This window comes from Lipophrys pholis (assembly GCF_963383615.2).
Source record: "Lipophrys pholis genome assembly, chromosome: 6".
Lineage (NCBI taxonomy): Eukaryota > Metazoa > Chordata > Actinopteri > Blenniiformes > Blenniidae > Lipophrys > Lipophrys pholis.
In genome coordinates, this window is record NC_137629.1 from 4,677,963 (window position 1) to 4,694,902 (window position 16,940).

The 16,940-nt window shown below is 42.1% G+C and overlaps 1 protein-coding gene across 1 annotated transcript; it reads left to right on the top strand.

Annotated features, from left to right (window-relative positions):
- The first annotated feature begins 4,048 nt into the window (after nt 1–4,048).
- Nucleotides 4,049–15,515, top strand: b4galt7 (xylosylprotein beta 1,4-galactosyltransferase, polypeptide 7 (galactosyltransferase I)). Its single transcript, XM_080465164.1, has 6 exons — nt 4,049–4,651; nt 6,611–6,976; nt 10,966–11,191; nt 12,556–12,639; nt 13,337–13,441; nt 14,324–15,515. Exons 1-6 carry the CDS (start codon nt 4,587–4,589, stop codon nt 14,477–14,479), a joined length of 1,002 nt encoding a protein of 333 aa, XP_080321290.1. The 5' UTR covers nt 4,049–4,586; the 3' UTR covers nt 14,480–15,515.
- The last annotated feature ends 1,425 nt before the right edge of the window (nt 15,516–16,940 follow it).

Here is a 16,940-nt window from a genome sequence, read left to right on the forward strand (position 1 = left end):
GTCAGAGGGGGCGGGCCATAAAAATCTGACTGTGGGCCTTGATTGGCTCCAGACCCGGACTTTGGACACGCCTGATCTAAACAAACCACCTGATACGGTGCTCCTGCTCCTGCTCCTGCTCCTGCTCCTGCTCCTGCTCCTGCTCCTGCTCCTGCTCCTGCTCCTGCTCCTGCTCCTGCTCCTCTCTTTTGTGTTCATCACATTATTCACTTCTCTCATCTCATCTCCCACTGAAACTCCAGTTGATGGAGCTGAACAGCTCCAGCTCCGCCGCAGTGCCGTCCAGAAAGATGTTTCCTGAGGAGCTGAGCTGCCAGATGGACAAACTCCTCCTGGACGACACGGCCAGTGACCAGCAGGTCTTTCACTGGGTAGCAGTATGAAAGTTAACCTTTCAAATATCTCATAATCGGTGCAATGTGACCTGGGTGACGGTGCTCAGACTGCCACCCCCGCGACCCGGAAACGGATAAGCAGGAGAAAATAGATGGATGGATGAATATCTCATAAAAAAGGCTGCAGAGATGATATTTTTTGGATTATGTGTTATGATTTGTTGTGTGCCAGGCCAGTAATTTCAAAATTGATTTACATATTTACATATATAATGCTTTAAGCCCCTTTGTTTTAAAAAGCTTTACATTTCGCCCATGAATGAAATATATGTTCGTGATTGATGCCTCTACTTACCAGTGCTCTTCTTTCTCTCAGCTCTGTTTATCAGGCGAACCTGAATGAAGGTCAGAGGAGGTCGCCGTCCTTCCTGAGGGCTCTGATGACCGCTGTGTGCCGGTCAGCAGTGGTAGGTCAGCTCACCACCACCTGGAGGAGACGCCTCTCTTGTGTTCTGCTCAAATAGCTACGCTGACTGAAATATCTACAGTTGGAGCCGCTCGGCATGCACTCACTCTTCCTCCTGCTTTGCTGCACAGCTTGTGACGACAGCTACCTTCTGGACCAGAGCGTCCAGCAGAGGACAGCCGGTCCTGCTGGAATACCTGGACTCAGGTACTGAGCAACAGCTGCAAGCTCTTTATGCTCTTCAGGGGCTGGTCGTTGCCCGGTCAGCCTCCACGTAAGTGATGCATCCCAGTGTACTACTTCTAATGACATGAAGAGAAATAGCTTTCCTACAACTTATTTTATTTTTTTATTTATTAACTAAACAGCCGTTACAAGAAGTTTTAAAGCCTTTCAACACAACATTTGAGGAAAATCAAAGTCTACTGCACACTTAAATGCACATTCTGAGCTTGAAACTGAGTTTTATGACTGGATACTTAAATACCACTGTTGGTTATGACACCACATTGATAAAAAAAAAAAGAAAGAAAAGTATTTAATGGTGGAAAAAAATAGTAATCACACAATCAGAATGTAAAAGTTATAAAGACAAGCTTTTGTCGATATTATTTAGATTCGATGGAGGTGAAGCTGTAGATAAAGTTCACTTGTACATTCCTGCTTCTCTCAGGGTTTTATTTCCTGCAGTAAAAGCTGGCGCAACACATGGTGGTTTCATTTCTGTAGATCATTACTTTAGTTTCATGAGCACCATTGATACTTGCAGTGAATTCACTAAGCAGTTTCTAATAGTTGTATAAAATAGTTGTATGATTTAGCTTTAAAAATATCAAATGTGGGGGGAAATGATTTTCCTCCATTTATTTATAATCCTGTTTTTATTTTATTGGAGAACAAGACATGATAATTGAGTGGTAAAACTTGGAGTACAAGGAAAAAGAAAACTTCAGTTTAATCCTGAGTAGTTGCGTTTTGCTCACAGCTTTATGAAGTCGTCATGCTGAATGTGTCAGTGAAATCGTCACCGTGCATTAAAACGGTCGTTCATTGACATGAAACCGGCTCGTTAAACATTAGAAATCGATTCGACATAAACAAAAGTATTTTCAGAAGCAGCAAACTGACATTGTTGTCCTCTCCAGTTCTCCTCCTGAGACAGGAGCTCGCCAGGCCATGAGGCGTCGTCGGACAGCATCCCAACGGCAGAGGACACTTTCAAAATGGAAGCACCATTGTGATTTGGAGCTAAAATAAATCTTTGATGTATGAAAAACTCAGGATTTCTTCTCTTGATCAGTGGAAATGTTGGTTGAAACGTACGTGTTTACCAGATAAAGTGAGCTGGTATTTCTGATTGGGACATTCTTGTCAAGCGTACAGGACTCGGTTTTATTATCATTCCCACCAGTGGCGGCTGGTCAATAGAGAGTCTCTGATTATTAACTCTGTTCCATCTCTTCTAATTTACAGTTTGAAAGGAGAAATTTGGCTGAAAAGCTGCAGGTCAGGTTCAACTTTCTCCAGTATAGTTATTTTTAAAAGCATACAAACAGAAATGTGTTACGAATTTTGAAAATGTTTCCAGGTTTGTTAATGTTTATAAATGTTTAGATATGTTCAGATTCATTAAAAGCCGTTTATTTAAATTTTTTGAGGTTTCTATCAGAGCATTCAAAAACGCTTTGAAAATGGATGTTGTGTTGTTTGAAAATATACCCGATATACCTTTTGTTTTCCCTAAACTCAAATTAACTGTCATTTAAAGTAAACCAGCCCCAAAACACATTATATTTGTGAACTTGTTTCAGTAATAAAAGAGAAAGTTTGTGTCTGAGCAGCGATGTTGGTCTGGTTTCACTGCATGAGCTGACAGCTGTCTGCGCAGACAGGGGGCGGAGTCACAAGACGGTATCTGAGCCTGTGCATGTGCACCTCTATTGAGTTTGGCCCTGGGCAGCTGCCCACTTCGCTCATAGCAAAATCCCCCACTGATCATAGTATTGCTAATGTAATATCCTAAAGTGGCCATGAAGGGACCAACAATCCAAGAGTCCAGTTTGAAGCTCCACCCTGTTTGAAAGCTCAAAGATTCTCTTCTGCACACCTCCGGTTGGAACTCGTGGATATTTAAGTTCCCGTTGTCCCAGAGACTTGAAGGTCTCTGGATATTTGTGTGAACGAATCCAAGCAGATCAGCAGTTCGTTCCATATTCAGAAGGTCTTAATAAACAACAGACTTTAACAAATCCAGGATCAACGAGAAGTGAGTTCTCTTAGGTGTGAAAGATCTTGTGTGAACGGGGCGTGTGGTTGGGTACCGTCCATAGCGTATTATTTACTGTTAAATGTGTGGTAAAAGCAAATACAAGATTATTCCAGGCTAAAGTATTTTGTCCTTACTACCGAATCATAGTGGATGTAAGACGTTAAATATTAAAAGTGTTATGGAACACAAATTTGTGACTGTGATTTTTTTACTTTTTTCTTTGTAAAGCTTCAATGTATTTCTTTTATTTCTTTGTAACGAACTGGGACTTGCCCTGGTTGAATGGTGCCCTATAGATAAATTTGCCTGGCCTTGCCTGAAATTTATATTTTCCTTTTATTTGGGTCTCATGAAGAGCACGAAACTACGGAAGCGCATTGCATTCATATGAAAAAAAAAAGTACTCTGTTTTTTTGGATTAATGACATAATTATCTCATAATTATGAGAAAAAATTCATTAAAATAAATTCGGCTCTGTTTTTCTGAATTTATGAGATAGTGTTTTTGGAATTTTTTTTTAAATTGGCTCTGTTTTTCTGATTATATAAGATACTGTTTTTTGAAAAATTTTAAAAGTTGGCTCTGTTGTTCTGAATCAATGGGACAGTGGTGTGTGTTATTCCAAGCAGAAGCTGTGCTTGACCGTTGTAGGTTTGGAGTTATAAACACTGCAAAGTTGACAAACTAATAACAATACCATCAACAATACTTAAACACAGGAGTATCTCCCAACCAAATAGAACTAAAACTGGATTAAATTTGGCATGCCAATTTAAATTTTTTTCAGAAAACAGTATCTCATAAATTCAGAAAGAATTTGCCGATTTTTTTTCTACATTTTTTCTCATGATTATGAGATAATTATGTCATTAATTCAGAAAAACAGAGTCGATTTTTATTTTTTCATGTGAATGTAATAGGCTTCCGTATGAAACATATTCAGTATTCGTAGGAACCTTACAGTGTGTGCTGTTTCCAGTAGAAATCATTTACAGCACGTACCGCGTTACAATCAGCTCCTTGTGTTTGATTTCTCGTACCTTTTTTTGTTGTTGTTGTTGTTTTTCCAGTATTTTGTGTTAAATGTAATTTTTCCCCGGACCGGGACTCTGTCTGCGCCGGGAAGCGGGGCTGCTGTCGCGGGTTAGAGGCGAGCTTGTAGCCAGTGGTCGTTGCGTTCGTTCGGACCCGGAGCAGCGGCGCGAGCGAACCGCTTCATGCTACGTGTCCCGCGTTAGCCTGTTAGCAGCTAACGGCGGCTCGCGCGGCTCCCGCACGCCGACATGGAGACGTGGCGGAGCGGACACACACATGGAGTTTGAACGCCGCCTTGACAGCGAGCAGCCGGACGCTTGTAGCCGGGGCAGAGGGCGCGGGGAGCCGGCATGGAGGACGGTTCGGTGTCGGTCAGCAGCTCCACACGAGCCCGGGGCGCAGAGCAGTGAAACCCGGAGGGTTGAAGCAGTTTGAAGAGTTTCGAAGCGGTTCGATGTACCTGGACTGAAATCAGTCTGAATGAATAGAAAAATGATGTATTCATCGAGAAGAAAGCCTGTGCTGTACTTTAAAGAGGAGAGGCGGTAAGAGGAACAATTTTAACTTATTTACAACCTTTATGCTTTGTGAAAACAGAAGTTCCTCCAATAACAACCAACTCTGTGTTTCTAGTTACTTTTTTATTTACTGCTTGAATCTGTATTTGGTGTTTTTTTGTGTCTGCTTTTTTGCTTTTTGCAGTTTCATGTTGCTATTTCTGTCCTTGCAGTTTTGTTTGTCGCTTTTTAAGGTGTTAGTTTTTTTTTATTGCATCTGAAGTTTTGTCTCTTTAGTTCTGTTGTATTTTTAATGCACTTGATGTTTTGTCAGTTGCTTGTGTAGGTTTGTTTTGTCACAGCTTTCTTTTGCTCAAGTTTGTTTGAGTTTTTAATGACAAAATGATTACAAATAGTGACATTGCAAATATCAATATTGTGTCAAGTTTAATTAAATTCAACTTTATTTAAGTAGCACCAAACACAATACAGCCATTTCAAGGCAGTTTTACAGAGAAAACCCAAGAATTCCACATGAGCAAGCAGAGCGACTGTGGAAAGGGAGAACATATGCCAAAATAAAAATACTTAACAAAAAATTTAAATAAAATAAAACAAGAGCATCCCCCCCTCCTGGTCACCACATACTGATGGAGTCAAGTATAAAATACACATAATATAGAAAACTTCTTTTTTTTTTTTTTTTAACACTCGATAGCCACGTCATGCAAACAAATAAGCCCTGTACAGGTAGTCATGATAATTTATTAAAAACCAGTTAGTCTGGAACAGAAACAAACACAACATGTGTGAAGAAAGGCCCCATCTTATGAAAGTGAATAATGAGGAACAGGAAACTTCCACTTCAAAAAAAAAATTAGGCGTTGCGCAAACAAGCTTTAACAAATAAGACAAAGTCTGCCTTACATTTAGGGATTAATGGTGTAGGAGACAACACCTCAAATAATGCTGAGAGGGCTGTGGCTCGAGTCCCTAGCAGTGCAAGTTGAAATGGAATCAAATATTTGCGACCAATTAGACAAAAACAACGGGCAGGACCAAAGCATATGACAGGTTATGCTGGAGCCTGTAACATCTGTCACAGCTGGGGGGGGGGGGGTATGAAAGCTGCAGACATCAGAGATATTGTCTAAAGTGCAACTTTATTGCTGTGGTTGTTCTCATCTAAAATGCATATAAACAACCCCAAAATAGTAAGTAAATGAATCTCCGTCATTCAACATATACAAGCTTTAACCAGGTTTAAACAGAAGTGCAACAGCAGGTACGGAAACCCACAAGGAATGGTAGAACGGAACGTGGAAAACGTTGGGGGACTAGAATTGGCAAAATAAAAATCGTTTTTGTGGCCTCAAACTCGGTAAATCGATTAAATCGATTTCTTTGCCCAGCCCCACCGTCCTGACGGTCTCAGTTTGAGAACTTCTACTCTTGGCTTCATTTTGATGATATATGGTTGTGTCTTTGTGGAGGTTTGAGGTTCTACTAAGTTCATCATCATCTAATCTGTATAGCTGCATTCCAAATAATGTATGAAATATACTTACTACACATACCCACACACAGTTTAGACACCGAGGGTACTACTCTTTGTTCAGGAGTGTTTTCCACTTCTTGGATGTTATATTTTAATTATTCTAACTCTGTGCTGTATGGACCTGACCTGTGAGTTCTAACAGAAGAACAGGGTGCGTAGGTGCTTGATTCTGAGTCCTTGCTGTTGGGATTCATAATAAACTCAATGAGGAAGACCTGGACTGTGGCGTTCCAGTTCATCACCACGTTGGAAAATAAAACAGTCGGACCAGAGAAATCTGTTCTGCTTGTGTTCTGAATACATAGAAGGTCTTTACACTGGGCGCTGAACTTCATATCAACAGGCGACGTCACGTACAAGTCATAGAAATGGTACCATAGCGTCGTTGTGTCTCTGGAATTTTCCATTTGGATTTCACGTGGCGCTGTTCTGGTCTGCTGTTCCTGCAGGTTCCTTTCGGGCCGCTGTACCGTCTACAAGCTGTTCGGGCTCTGCATGGTGCTGGTGCTCGTCTCTCTGCTGTGGCTGCAGCTCAGCTGTTCAGGTGAAATGTCCTCGGCCTCGCTGGAAGTCCGGCGTGCCGCCCAGCAGCAGCAGCAGCAGCAGCCGCCTCCTCCGCCGCCGCCATGCCCCGCCCACGATCAGGCGTCTCCGTCAGACGACCCCACCTGGGGTCCTCACAAACTGGCCCTGATCGTCCCCTTCAGGGAGCGCTTCGAGGAGCTGCTGGTGTTCGTGCCCTACATGAATGCCTTCCTCAACAAAAAGAAGATCCGGCACAGGATCTTCATCATCAACCAGATGGATCACTTCAGGTGAGGACGGCCACGTTCTGACTCGGGATGCCGGAAATACCTTATACAGAGAATTTATAAAATATAGAACTAAAGAGGTGGAAAATAACGCCCTAAAATCCAAGGGCAAGTGTCCCCTGAAGACAGGTGTTCTTCGGAGGGACCGGTCACGAGGACAAATTGTAGGACCAGTTGATATTGAACGAACCGAACACCAAATATGTAATGGTTATTTAAAAGCACATAACTGAACCAATACAAAGATGTATACAATATATATGTGTGTGTGTGTATATATAAGATGTATACAACACAATTATTAAATAAGATTTTTATTAATTCAGGGACCAAATACAGTCCCGTTTCATCTTGGTAAAATATTGCTATAATAACCTTTTTAAATTTACATTTCAAAGTTTTTCTTTGTTGTGGTCACAGTGTACAAGATGAAATCATCTATATTTTTGCAACATCAAACAGTTGGTACTGAAAATGATTACAATTTTAAAAAATGAAGTCAATTTTAATGAAACATTCTGGTGCAAAATACAATGAAATGAAAAAAAAAAACAACTTGTATAAATCCTATATCACCTCCTTGTTTGGTGGGACCAGATTGGAGCCTCTTGGTGGGTTGTGGCCCACGGGCCTTATGTCCTCTGCTGTTAAGGGAAAGTGAAACTAACGGAGAGGAGCTTCACAGCAGCACCGTGCTGCGAGGAAGCAGCGATTATTCAGCTCTCAAAACGAATCTCCTGACACCTCAACGTCTGAATATTGGAATAGTCGAGTTCAGAATAAGTATTTCGGCAATTTTAGTGTCACTCAGCTTGAAATTTGCCAGGAAAACCAGTCCGTTGTCTGCGTCAGGCAGGTTGTCGCTCATTGAAGTGTGTTAACAGTTGAATGTGTCCGTCCACAGTCACGTGTCCGCCTGGTAAAGAGTGTCGCTCGTCAGAGGTTTTATATATATATATATATATATATATATATACTACCGTTCAAAAGTTTTCGGTCACTTAGAAATGTCCTTCTTTTTGAAAGAAAAGCACAGTTTTTTTCAATGAAGAAAACTTTAAACTAATCAGAAATACATTCTATACATTGTTAATGTGGTAAATGACTATTCTAGCTGCAAATGTCTGGTTTTTGGTGTAATATCTACAGAGGTGTATAGAGACCCATTTCCAGCAACGATCCCTCCAGTGTTCTAATGGGCCAATGTGTTTGCTCTTTGTGTCAGAAGGCTGATGGATGATTAGAAAACCCTTGTGCCGTCATGTTAGCACAGCTGAAAACAGTTTAGCTGGTTAGAGAAGCTATAAAACTGAGCTTCCTTTGAGCAGCTTGAGTATCTGGAGCATCACATTTGTGGGGTGGATTCAACACTCAAAATGGCCAGAAAAAGAACTTTCATGTGAAACTCGACAGTCTATTCTTGTTCTTAGAAATGAAGGCTATTCCATGTGAGAACTTGCCAAGAAACTGAAGACGGTGTGTCCTACTCCCTTCAGAGCACAAACAGGCTCTAACCAGAGTAGGAAGAGAAGTGGGCGGCCCCGCTGCACAACTGAGCAAGAAGAGAAGTACATAGAGTCTCTAGTTTAAGAAATAGACGCCTTACAGGTCCTCAACTGGCAGCTTCATTAAATAGTACCCGCAAAACACCAGTGTCAACATCTCCAGTGAAGGAAGTATTTAGAGAAGAAGCAGGCAGCTGGTATTCTATCTGTAATGGAGTGGCCAGCGCCGTCACCACATCTAAACCCCATTGAGCTGTTGTCGGAGCAGCTTGACCGTATGGGACGCAAGAAGTGTCCATCCAGCCAGTCCAACTTGTGGGAGGAGCTTCTAGAAGTGTGGGCTGAAATTTCTCCAGATTACCTCAACAAATTAACAGCTGGAATGGCAAAGGTCTGCAATGCTGGAATTGCTGCAAATGGAGGATTCTTTGACGAAAGCAAAGTTTGAAGGAAAAAATTATTATTTAAAAAATAAATATCATTATTTCTAACCATGTCAGTCTTGACTATATTTTCTATTCATTTTAAAACTCGTGTGGTAAATAGAAGTGTGACTTTTCATGGAAAACACAAAATTGTCTGGGTGACCCCAAACCTTTGAACAGTAGTGTATATATAGATATATATCTATATATCTATATAGATATATATTAGGGATGTCCCGATCCGATTGGTAGATATCGGATCGGGGCTGATATTAGTGATTTGTGAGTGATCGGGGATCAGCAAATCCAGCTGATCACCCCGCCGATCTAAAAAAACCCCAAAAAAACAAAGAAAAACGCAGTCCACAACGTCCCCTAATAACAACAACAATCAGGGACTAGAAGCGCCGGTCGAGCTGCAGAAGCTAGAAGCAGGCGGAGCGGGGCCATAGACCTATAAAACTAGAGTTATAAGTGGTTTATGTGTTTATGTGCAGAAGTCTACTTCTAAATTTCTATGTGATCTGTCTTCTTCTGCGTTTTTATTGTGTTTGGTGAGTCACAGCGCCCCTAAAGGCCTGGCATGTGTACTACATGCCCTGAAGCCTCGTGCTGAGCCGGGTTCATAGTGAGCTGTGGATGGGAGTTTGGGAGAAGGCCAGGGAGGAAAAAATCGGGGGCAAAAAAGTGTGATCGGGACATCCCTAATATATATATATATATATATATATATATATATATATATATATATACATTTTGTGTGATAAAGATGTGAAGGGATAGGATTAAAAAAGTTATACTTCTTCCTAACCCCTTTTCGAACATGTAACACACATCTTTTCAAATTGGAGTGTGTGTCATGTGATCTCTGGAATACTCATTTGAATGAGTGCCTCTTTTGTTTTCATTCCCTCTATTCGTTACTCTTGTTTTTTAGTTTTTTTTTAGTTTTGTTGTTTGGAAATGTTCAGAAATAGATAAATAAAAATGAAATAATTAAGTGTGTTGTGTTGTGTGTTATGGACTGTCAGTGCTCAGACCCTAATAAGATTGATTCCTGTAAGACGTGTGGGAATGTGAGAAGAAACTGCAGTTTGTTGAACTCTGCAACAATATTTCAACTTTGTGTGGCAACAGCAGGGGCAGACGCACGCACGCACGCACGCACGCACGCACGCACGCACGCACGCACGCACGCAGGCAGGCAGGCAGGCAGGCAGGCAGGCAGGCAGGCAGGCAGGCAGGCAGGCAGGCAGGCAGGCAGGCAGGCAGGCAGGCAGGTAGCTCTCCCTGTGTGACGGAGGACCGACCTGCACTCAGCTCTGCACCGCCGGCAGGTGTTTGGTGCTGATCAGTCAATGGAGGTCAATCACCGTGGAAACCACCGGCTCGTTGTCCTCCGTCTCCTTCAGATGAACTCAGTCGGTTCTGCCAGGATTCTGACTGAAATGCATCGGGGGGGTGTACAGTGTGTGAACATTAAAAATGAGTTCTAATCTTTGTTTTTCACAGAAACTGTGAAGAACCAATGAGTCTCAGTTTACAAAATTGATCAATTGTATGTTTTTTTCTTTTGACACAGACCCGAACACCATACAAGAGTTAAAAGCAGGAAACTATAAAATGTATAACTTTTAAGTGTCCTGAAGACGATGTTGATACTTATAATAAAATGCACATTAAGCTTTTTAAAAATAACAAAAGTAAATAAATCATGTCTTAAAGTATAAATATCGTACGTCACGGCACAGTGTCGCAGTGGTTAGCGCTCTCGCCTCACAGCACGAAGGTTATGGGTTCAAGTCTGAACCTGTGTGTTCCTGCATGTTTAGGGTTTCCTCCAGGTTCCCCGGTTTCCTTCCACAGTCCAAAAACATGCATGCGATGCTAAATTGGCCCTCGGTGTGTGGTTGTTTATGTCTATATGTGTTTGCCCAGTGACAGACTGGCGACCTGTCCAGGTGGATCTCGCCTCGCCCTCTGGGATCGACTCCAGCAGGATATAAAGATATATTTAATTCTCCTCCAGACTCGTTGAGCGGCAGTTTGTTTTGTTTGTCAGGTTTAACCGGGCGTCTCTGATCAACGTGGGCTTCCTGGAGAGCGGGAACGACACCGACTACCTGGCCATGCACGACGTGGACCTGCTGCCGCAGAACGAGGCCCTGGACTACGGCTTCCCCGCCGACGGGCCGTTCCACGTGGCGTCGCCGGAGCTGCACCCGCTCTACCACTACAAGACGTACGTGGGCGGGATCCTGCTGCTCACCAAGAGGCACTACCACATGGTACGAATGGCTCGGTCATCGGCTTCTGAGAGAACTTTAGAGAGTGTGAGGGTCCAGAAACCAGGCGATGCTTCCTGGAGGTTCTGAAGTCTGACCACGCCGAGCACTGGCTCACTCTTCATACGTTGATTTTTAATGGATTTGGACTGTTAATCAATTCCCACATGGAACTGAGTGCTTATATGCTGGTTTTTTATTGATCTTTATACTGTAATTTCCAGACTAAAAGCCTCTACTTTTTTTCACTCGCTTTGAGCCCTGCAGCTTAAACAAGGACGGGAATAATTTGTTTGTTTTTACGGGTTCATGATCTTAATGCTGCAGATACATTTAGCCTCTTTATATCAGACCAATGAAATTGCCGAACAGGTCACAGTGGACCAATGAAACCTTAGTGATGCGTTCAGGTGCATCACGTAACTCCGTCTTCCTGCGCTCTGTGGCTGACCAATCCTCCTCAGAGGAAAATCTTCTTCCTCAGAATCACAATCAACAGATAACCGATACCGTAGATGTGTAAGAAAGATTCAAGAAGCACTGTGACGTGGTACAGACCCTTCATACACTGGTAGTCATTAGAGTGCAAATAGTTTTGAGTCTAAAGTTTGATAATTACAGAATTATCCTCGTCAGAGTTTTTGTCCTGATCAGTAGCCGACATTAAGAAGCACCCTTACATGGTACAGAGTCAACAAATGCTGATTTATATTTGATTTTAAAGGGTTTATAAAGGTGAGATGATATTGCACAAAGTAATTTCTTATGGTACACCACTTTTGATTCAGTCACAAGGAGGTATTGATTGTGGTGCAGACCCGTCACACTCCGCTATTCGTCGGTTTTTGAAGGCTTCATAGTTCCAGAGGCGTGACGATCAAGAAGAAACACTTCTGAATCTTTATATGCTGTTTTTATTTTTTCTCGTGATTTTAGGTTTCAAATGTTTTGTTATTGCATCAGTTTGTAGTTGAGTTTCTTTGTAGTTTGGTGTCTCTTTATTTTTATAGTTTTATTTTGGTGGTCATGCTTTTGTCCTCTGGTTTTTAAATAATTTGATACTTACATGTTTTGCTTCCTTGTGTTTTAGTTTTTTTTCTCCCATAATTTAGCTTCAGTTTTGAGGCTGTACTTTTTATGTCAGGTCAGGGTTTATTTCTTTTCTTCATACCATCGTTTTATTAGGACCGGAAGCAGTAGTGTAATACTCTCGGTGACCACCAGAGGGGGTGATGGTGAGTCAGAGTTGTTATGCAGATTTGATTTGTTTTGGAATTTTCACTCCTCCATTGAGAAAACCTTAGTATTCTTGCCATCATGTCTGGTTGCCGTCTCTTGTCTGACTACACTACTCCTCTGTGTTTCAGTGTAACGGCATGTCCAACAGGTTCTGGGGTTGGGGCCGAGAGGACGATGAGTTCTACCGACGCCTGAGAAAAGCCGAGTTACAGGTAAAGAAAAAAAAAGAAAAGACTTTCAGAAGAGCCAGAACTTCCACAGTTTCTTCATTTTATCCAAGTTTGCTTTCAAAACTTGTAACTTTGTTTTTAATGGTTCTTTAGAAATATTTATGATAGATTATTTTGTGACGTTATCGTTTCACTTTTACTATTGTTAAAAAACATAGGTGTATTATTTTGTGTTGTTATTAGTGTAAGCAGTAGCAAAAATAATTGTTTAACATTTCCAGTTATCAGAAAACAAAACAAAAAAAATCCAATTGTGTCTGCAGGAGTTGAGTTCATTAGTTTTGTCAGATTTGAGTCATATGTGTGTTATGTATTCAGGTGATTCAATTAATTCCTACTGTTATTGTTTTTAAAATATCATGAATTTCTCAACTGTGTGTGGAGGCAGAGAAGGATGAGACGGACGAAGGAGTCGAGTCGGTTTCTCTTAATTGCCTCCCGCCGCATGACAGTTCACCTGTCAAACATTTCTCCTGTGCGTCACCTCCGCCTTTAACACCTTCCCATAACTAACACCCCCCCCCGACATCACTGACACACTCACTCCATTCTGGGTGCGAGAGCCTCACCTGGAGGGAGAGTGTGTGTGTGTGTGTGTGTGTGTGTGTGTGTGTTTGTGTCTGTTAACTTTGGACTTGTGAATTCTATGAAGAGTTATTTTTAAACTTTTTTTTTACAGCTGTTTAGACCGAGCGGCATCACGACGGGATATAAAACCTTCCTGCACATCCACGACCCGGCCTGGAGGAAGAGGGACCAGAAAAGGGTGGCCTCTCAGAAACAGGTACACACACACACACACACACACACACACACACACACACACACACACACACACACACACACACACACACACACACACACACACACACACACACACACACACACACACACACACTCCTCTACCCACTGAACGAGGGTGAGAAATTGATTCAACTTGTGATTAAAAAGTTTTTGGGTTTCTTTTTGATTTTGAGAAAGTCGTTAAAACGTTTTATCAGTTTTACTTTAAATTCTGCTATATAGATTTTTAAATACGGCGGTAAGAGGTTTTTTCGTTGCCTTACAGTGACATCTAGTGGTCCCAGGTGGTATGTACCGTGTGTTTTTAATAGATAAGTTGCGTCTTAGGCCCCAGTTTACACGTCAAAGTTTTCAAGTGAAAAGTGACAAAGTTGCGTTGCACTTTGGGTGTCGGTTTACACGACAACTGTGCTCAAAGGCACTGAAGACAAAACTCTTTTGAAAACTCCGACACGTCTCCTGGGAAACGTGGGGGGGGGTGGCGCACGCGCGCAACTTTTTTCAAAATTCCGGATGCCGTCACCATGGAAACGAAAAGACAACTTTCCTGAAACACTGGTTCTCCTGTTGTTTTCAGTGTATCGTTCTCTGCGCGCATGTTTGTGTCGTTTTATGACAAAAACAACCAACAGCGCCAAGTCTTGGCCTGTCAAATCAACGTTGTCATGGAAACGCAAAACTTTTCCAAAATCAAAACGGGGCGTGATGCAGGAGGCGGGTCGAGTGCATCATGAACTATAGTCCAGATTACACGGTAATACTGTGGACAACTGGGACCATTACCGGTTAGAAAACCCAAACTTCCCAGTTTAAAAGTGGTTCCCCACCCCCACATTTCCCACACCCCCCACCTCCCACACAGGAGCAGTTCAAGGTGGACCCCGAGGGGGGGCTGTCGAACCTCCGGTACCAGGTGGAGTCCCGGCAGGAGCTGACCATCAGCGGCGCCCCCTGCACCATCGTCAACATCAAGCTGGAGTGCGACACAAGCGAGACGCCCTGGTGCATTCTGGGATAGACGTCCTACATGTTCGTTTGTTTTGTTTTTTTAAACTGATCAACCAGATTGACGAACTGAGGAGCCCGGAGGTGAAATCTGCTCCACGTCAACAATACAAAGACGATTCAAAAGAGCGGTGAAGGTTCCCCTGCAGCTCAGACAGACCACGACTTTTCTTGCTTTTCTTGTTTTCTTTGGTACCTTCTGGTATGTGACGGTTTTCATTCCATTTATTTTTATTTTGAGAGTTGTATAAAACATAGGAAAAAGAGCGAGTGGATGACGCATGTTTAGAGTTTCATTAAGATTTAAACCAAAAGGAGAAACGTCTCCTGCAGTCACGTCACTGACTGGTGGAGGGTCCAGCTTTATTCTGGAGGATTGTCTGCCATAACAGTGGAGGAGGAGGAGGAGGAGGAGGAGGAGGAGGACGGCTCCTAAAGAGAGTATTTATTTAGGTAAAATGTGTCTTTAATGTATTATCTGATCCAACTTTCTTGGTTAAAGTCATTTTGTTCAAGCTTCTGTGCTGGAGCTCAGGCAGCCTGCATGTTAAAGACCAGAAGTGACGAGTCGCTTCAGAATCTCACAGATTTGAAGTTTCTGCATCAAACCCTGCAAACCTTTACATGATGACAGTCTGGAGGTCTGAAGTGTTTCTGTCCGAAGAGCAGATTTCACTTCATAAACTGAATAATATCCCACATGAACATGAAAGTGTTTCAAGTCATTTAGATCCAGCATGAAAACGACCCATCATGTCTACTAAACTTACATTTCAAGGAAAACCATTTGAACTGGCGTAAAGTTAGGAAGAAAATAACAACCCCTCACAGGTGGTGAAGGAAGGAAACATTTCAGTGTGTCACCTTTTAAAAAAAGGTCGATTCTGGACCTGAAAAACTCCAGAAACCCTTGGATCCAGTCTGATTCCAGGTGAGCACTTGTTAAATGTCAGTATTGTTTTCAGAGGGTGGGCCTGTAGGGGGCGCTGTGGGGTTGCAGGTACTTTTTATTGTACAGTATTCAGTATTTATATGATAAACCTGATTCTAAAAACAACACAATGTTGTCTTCTTTTTTTTTCGCTGCATGATTTCAGAGGGTGTTTTTGTATTTCTGTGTGAGTGAGAGACGTACGTTGCACACACTGCACTCGACAAAAACAAAGTTACTCCAAAACAATAATGTACATTTCAAAACATTTCCATGGACCAAGAAGTGGGTTAACAACCTGAAGGTGTTCTGCTCCAATGGAGGCTCATCAAACCTTGAAGGTTATCAGATCGGTACAATATCCCTCTAAAAACCTCTAAACTCGCTCTTGAAAGAGTTTCTTTGTTTCTTTGTTGGAGCCTCAGTTTGTGATGAAACTGTCTATAATTTTGCAAGATCAAACAATTAGTCCTGAAAATTACTACAATCTCAACATAAAGTCCATTTTAATGAAACATTCTGGTGCAAAATACAGTGATATATATATATATAAAAACAAACATTGTATAATTCCTGCATGACCTCCTTGGTTGGTGGTTTGTGGGCCGGATTGGAGCCGTTGGCGGCCGGTTTTGGCCCACGGGCCTCATGTTTGACTGACGTGAAGTTCAGCGCAGCCCCGCGCTGCAGGAGGTCGTCTGCTCATAACCCCCCCCCCCCCCCATGTTCTGTTTCGTGCCCCTAACGCACCCTGCCCACCATCTGATACAGAAATCTTGTTTTTGTCTAATAAAGGTTGATGCTGAAAGTTGCAGCCTGAAGTTCGAGGACGACCGCTCAGCCTCTTATGAAGCATCCGGTACATTTGTTGGGAAGCTCCTGGACAATCATGCAAAGATTGTACTGTGACATTGTCTCTTATTGCAACAAGAATGATCTCATAAGTTGGTGTTCAAACATTAATCAAGCAGATCCAGCGCAGTGTTGAGTCAAAACTGGAGCCACAAACGTGGAACTAAAGAGAGGAAGTCAAGTGTTTGCAGTCGTTTGTGACCTGCTGCCTGATTCTCATCACATCCTCTGATCACTTGCAATGAAATGTGGGACAATTCTGAAGATCTGTTTTGAATTTAATCTGTCAAGATTCGACTTTAGTTTTTCAGCACAATGAATAGTTTTACTTTTCATGATTTATTTTTTTATCAGGATTTCTTCTTACAAAGTGAAGTGAAATGAATTCTGCTCATTTAGGAATCATCCTGAGCCTGATATTAATCTGAAGATTGTTCAGAGAATTTTCCACACTTCCTGTTGTTTAACAAGCCGGCCTTTTGAGCACACTTGACTTTCTTTCTTCCAGAATCAATTTCTTAGAATCTGGATGAATCTTATCTGTATCATTCAGATGAAAAACCTCTTCCGGTTCCTCTGTAATCTAATTAGAGGTTCAGAGTTTGATTCATCGGAACAAAGACTCTGATTCACCTGATTGTGAACAATATTATTAATGAAACCTCTGTGTGTGTGTGTGTGTGTGTGTGTG

What these genes read in the sequence shown, in the direction of transcription:
- b4galt7 (XM_080465164.1), top strand. Translation starts at nt 4,587, where the DNA reads ATGAATAGAAAAATGATGTATTCATCGAGAAGAAAGCCTGTGCTGTAC. An exon ending in CCAAGAGGCACTACCACATG is followed by an intron (nt 11,192 to 12,555) that starts GTACGAATGGCT and finishes TCTGTGTTTCAG; the next exon opens with TGTAACGGCATGTCCAACAG. An exon ending in TGAGAAAAGCCGAGTTACAG is followed by an intron (nt 12,640 to 13,336) that starts GTAAAGAAAAAA and finishes TTTTTTTTACAG; the next exon opens with CTGTTTAGACCGAGCGGCAT.